Source organism: Lupinus angustifolius, chromosome LG05 (genome assembly GCF_001865875.1).
Source record: "Lupinus angustifolius cultivar Tanjil chromosome LG05, LupAngTanjil_v1.0, whole genome shotgun sequence".
Lineage (NCBI taxonomy): Eukaryota > Viridiplantae > Streptophyta > Magnoliopsida > Fabales > Fabaceae > Lupinus > Lupinus angustifolius.
The window spans coordinates 21,513,623-21,519,271 of record NC_032013.1 but is presented as its reverse complement, the minus strand read 5'-3'; the positions used below and the strand labels follow the sequence as shown (position 1 = coordinate 21,519,271).

General features: G+C 31.8%; 1 protein-coding gene across 1 annotated transcript in view; it reads left to right on the top strand.

Annotated features, from left to right (window-relative positions):
- LOC109348088 (probable leucine-rich repeat receptor-like serine/threonine-protein kinase At3g14840) overlaps positions 5,225-5,649 on the top strand; it is an 11,204-nt gene continuing 10,779 nt past the window's right edge. The window contains exon 1 of the mRNA XM_019588307.1: positions 5,225-5,467. Coding sequence (XP_019443852.1) covers positions 5,359-5,467 — 109 coding nt within the window. The 5' untranslated portion in view covers positions 5,225-5,358. The remainder of the gene's footprint in view (positions 5,468-5,649) is intronic.

Sequence of the window (5,649 nt, the reverse complement as noted above, 5' to 3'; positions counted from 1 at the left end):
GTGGTGGGATGTATTTCCTTTATATTACGTGTTAATGTAAGATCGGGGCGCACAAGAAGCATTCCTGAGGGAGATGACTTAAGGTGGGCCGAGCATGGTAAATAATGATTAAAAGATTTAATCATCTAACTGCGGTTAGTGTTCATATGCATATGGTTAATAACGGAGTGGTGGAGAGGAAATTGACGGGATGACTTAGAGCACCGTGATGTTGAAAGGGACGGCGTGGTTGGACGGTGATTCATCAACAATGCCTTGAGGGAGAGTCTAGGCGAGGTGAGTCCCTTGTATTCTTGGGAGAGGATATCCTGTTGGATCGGACAGTTCTCACAAGCCAAACTAGACGATCTCTGACAACCCCTCTTTGGAATCTGGATCAATGAGAGGGATGTCCAGAAAGCGTTTGTTATGACACCATCCTGTTATGGACTGTTCCTATGGAACTTATTGATCAATTGGCTTATGAAATGCTTTTTGGTGCGTACAAAGTGGCTTGGTTTGGGACCTGTACTCTTGATTTATTTCCGACTAGGTTATTGGGAGGATATTGGGGTAAGGTGGATGATCATGACATAGCATGCATATATTGCACTTGTGGAAGTGGATTCCCACATTTGAGTTACAAACATCATGCATCATTAACAATATGCACATATTATTACTTATGGTTATGATATTTGTTTATGAAATGTATGTTGATACATTATTGTTTATGTTGATAAACGGTGGGTTATGATGTCGGTTATAGATAATATATGTGTATGTTATTATTTGGGGTTATGATCTCCACTTATGTGTTATTTAATTATAGTCATGATATCTTGTCGATGAATTATACATTGATAAATGGTGAATTATGATATTGTTTGGGAATAAGTGTTGTTTACATTACATAGGTTGATTAGATAATTTTTTATGAGAACCATTGATGAGTTTGGTTATATTACTCATGTGGATTGGATAATTGTTTACGAGAACAACTGATGAGTTATAATGTGATAAATTATATATATATGAACTGCTTTTCATATCTGAGTGTAATATTCTGAGTAAGTCCACACCGTCAATGAATTATATTCATTAGATGTTTTACTCTCTCTATTTCTCTTCTTTTCTATTGCTTGCTTTTCGGACGTGTGCTCGTCAGATAGACAGCTGTGCTCAGTTTTGGAGGTACCCGTCCGTGATGTTCCCGGATGGGTCATGAGGAATTGAGGAGAGGCAGTACCCTAGCTTTGGAGTTCACTAGGAGTTGCTTATCATTTTGTGACTTTTGAAACACTGACGGCTTCAGTTTGTTCATGTCTTTGTTTAGTGTCTTTTGGCGATGATTAATATTTTCGTCCTTTCTTATTGGATATGTATATTAAGTACTTATGATCTTTTATATCTATGAAGATATATATTCAGGAAATGTTGAATCATTTCAGTTACCGTTAGGTAACCGGTTTTGATTTCTGCGTTATATGTTACTTAAAGTGATATCCCGGAAAAGAAAGGTTTTTAAAAAGGAAACAATTTTATATCACCAATTTCAAAAAAAAAAATTACTCACTTTTCCGCGTAATAAATAAAGAGTATTTTTCGGGGCGTTACAATTTTAGTAAAGATGATTTTGATAGAATATGAAACTCATGCCACTTTTTAGATAAGTTGTTAGCTTGGGAAAAGAAACCTTATGAAGATGTCAAGGTGTGCTTATGAAGTTTGAATATCAAAAAAGTTGCAATTTCAAACCAATTACCTCCATTTCATTCATACTCTATTCCTTACCATTCTCACACAAAACATCATCATTATAGTATGTTTTTACATCAATGAAGCTACACATTAGGATCGAGATTCCGATCCATTTTTCTTTCATCATTAATGATTGGTTTGCTTATGTCCATGGTAGTTCAGCTCAGATATAGCTTCTACAATGAATTATTAAACATTGGATGGTTAGCTTCTGTCCATGGTGGTTAAGTAAAGATATAGCTTCTGTCATGAATGGTTAAGTGTTTGATGATATAGCTTTTGTCATGTGTTGTTAAGCGTTGTTACTGCTTTAAATCAATTCCAAGCTGAAAGTTTAAAATTTTCACTTTCCAGCTTGAGGGGATGTTGAAATATATTATATCAATGTAAATAATAGTGTACGTGAATATGAGAGATTATATTGTTGAGTTGGTTATATCCCAAATTATAAGTTTCTAAGAATAAATGAGTTAGTTGGTTAGTTAGTTTTTGTGTTAGTTTAATTAGTTTTTTCTTCTTTTTATAAAAAATTGTCATTATAACCCATTCATTCATTCAATTTAATATTCATTCAAAGAATGAATTTCACGTCCATTTCTTGCTCTTTGATTCTTAGCAATGTTGTAAAAACTGTACCGTACCGGTCGGTTCAACCGGAAAACCGGTGAACCGGACCCCTAACTGGTACGGTACAGGTGTTGAACCGGTTAAGTATCAAAACCGGTCAAAAACTGGTCAAAATTGGTGAACCGGTCGGTATTTCACTAAACCGGTCGGTTTATACATATATTTTTTTTTTTTGAAAAAAAAAACTTAAAAACTCATTACAAGGTGACCCATCTTTCCAACCCCTCTTCAACACTTCAAGACACATGCTTCCAAGACATACTTAGATTACATCTTTTGGTTTTTAACATTCGTGTGTAATCTCAGTGACATTTGTGTAATCTTGGAGTTCTATCTGAAGATAGGATTTGGTGCAAAAATATAATATCGATATGAGACCACTTTGACTCATTGGTGTTAAATGTTAAAACTCCAAATTTATTTGTTTTGTATAGTGAGTTATGAACTTGTGTCATTTATTTATATTTTGCGGTTGTTAAGTGATACTTTTGGATTGATATATGTTTTGTAATTTAGACTTTGAATTTGTTAAAGACTTAAAGTTGTTTGTTTATGTAAATTTTGAGTAGATTATAAATATGAATTATAAATTTGAGTATCTACATATTTGAATTTTTTTTTGTTATAGGTTTATATATATATATATATATATATACGGTTTAACCGGCATGCGGTTTAATTATTGAACCACTGGTTGAACCACTGTACCACTATACCAGTACCCTGACCGGTTTGATAACCGGTACGGTTTTAACAACACTGATTCTTAGTACATTTTCCTAGAGTGATGATTTCAATAAGCAACTTTATATGACCCAACCACTTTGTTATTTTTTTGGTATTACCAAATGTATCTCTTCACGTTTTGGATACAGAACTAATCATTTTTGGAGTGCGTGATTGTCCCTCCCAATAAGTGTCGCTCACAGGAACCGAACCATTGACCTTTTGGTCATCCTGAGATCTAGGGGTCTTACACCACTAGACCAACGCCTTATTGGTAATCACTTTGTTATTTTGTTTCCTTTTCAAAACTTTTTTCACCTCTAATTTTCTAATTTTATGATGAAAATTATAATTTTGTAGTCAACAAAAAAATTTCATGTAACAAATATAATGAAGACAAATGTAAAAAAAATTCATATGGCAAAGTCAATTATGATGCAGTAAAGTATATTTATAATATTATCATCACTGATTCTTAATAAAAATAATATAAATGAATTATAGATGATACAATAACTATATAAATTTTTGCACTAATAATATATAGATATTACACTTTAATAATAATAGTGATGATAATGTATTACGATCGGATTAAATAATTCTAATTATGACAAGCTAGAGGAAGACCTATTTGACACTGCTGCTCAAATTCATGCAATAATTCTACATGCAACCAATCCTAATCTAAGCAGAATTTAGTATTTTTATAAATATATAAAGTTGAGATTCTCTCCAATACTGAATTAAAATAGAGAAAAAGAATATATTAGTTTTTAATATTATTTTATTAAAAATAATTAAAATATGGACCGTTAAAGATTATTTGTATCACGTGTGAGTATTTATATGGTATCTCAAAATATTTCTACTTAACATATGCATGTTAGGTTTTAAAATCTAAAATAGATATCGGGGAGATGGTTGCAATAACAACATATTGCATAACTTTATTAATTACCTATATATATATATATATATATATATTCTTATTGATTTATTGTGAGAATAATTATATAGATTATTGTCAATATTAAAAGATAAATAATATTATTTTTTAAATGACTATTAACTAATTTGTGTGACCAAAATTTATTTTCTCAAACTCACTATGTATGACTTGGTCTCACTTATAATCACATAATAATTTCTTCATTTTCATACCACAAAAGGTTCCATTGTGAATTTAGTTCACGAGGGCAATCAAGAAAAAATGGAAGATTTGCCAACTATAGAATATCACGAAATGATTATGAAGTATTTTTTTTCTCTTCCAAACTCAACTCAGAAATGAAACTTTTTCGATTTTCTTGTATAATCAATACTTATATTAGAAAGAGAATGAAAAGGTGGCACATGTTCTCTACTAGGGATGGCAATAGGCACGGGTACTAGCTACTCGTTACTCGTTTCAAAATAGAAGAGTAATACTCATACACGCTCGTATTCGTACGGGTACTCGTGTGTGGGTATTCGCGGGTATTTCTAGGTACACGCGAGTACAATGGGACCCGCGGGTTTCCTCTATTATAAATAAATTTTTAAATTTTTACTTCTATTGTGTTTCAAATAAGATGAAAGTTAATTATTTTTGTACATTTTGATTGAATATTTGGCAAAAATGCTAAATTTATTAGTGTTTTTTATTTGTGTGATTTTTTGTTCTCATTTGTTTAACAAAAACTATATATTTTCTTTGTAAAACATGTGTGTTTCTATACATGTAATAATATTTGTAGGGTGTTTCACCACCAAACTCAATAAAATATGTAAACAGAGTAAAGGGAAAAAAATATACATAGTGTAATAAATATTAGAATAATGTATTTTTTATTTTAATTAAATATAATATATTAATTATATAAATAACGGGTACTCGCGGGTACGGGTACCATAATACCCGTACCCGCCCATATGTACTACGAGTATTTTTAAAAACCATTTATAATACTTGCAGGTACCCGTTTGTGACCTGTACCCATGTTCGTATAGTTTTACCTGCGAATACCCACGGATACAGGTTTTTTTTGCCATCCCTATTCTATATGAGGACCACCATAAGTAGAATATAATATAGGCTAAGAAAATAAAAGCTTATGCTGGTGTTGCTTGTGAGTTGTGACTATGACTTTGACTTTGAGGTCTTCCACTGAACCTTTCTCCACTCCATACTCCTTTAATGCTAGTCTCCTCAGCTTGTTCTTTTTTCATTCTCAACAACAACTACTACAACTTCTCTTCTTCACTTTCTCCATTCCAATATCAATGACCATGAATATGAGAATCACTTCCTCTCAGTTTTTCTTCCTTTCACTACTTCCCATTTGGTTCTCATTCCTTGCTTTTGGGGCCACTACTCTACTACAAGATGAAGGTATGCATAAATATGTATATATAATTACTCAAGTAAGAACAACTCTCGTATAAAAACTGTGAGAACAATACATATGTTAATTATTGATCACATGATTATTTCTTTTAATTTTTACCGTTCAAATAAGATTCAATGATCCATATTAACTTGTTCACATGAGTCACTTCCTATATATATATATA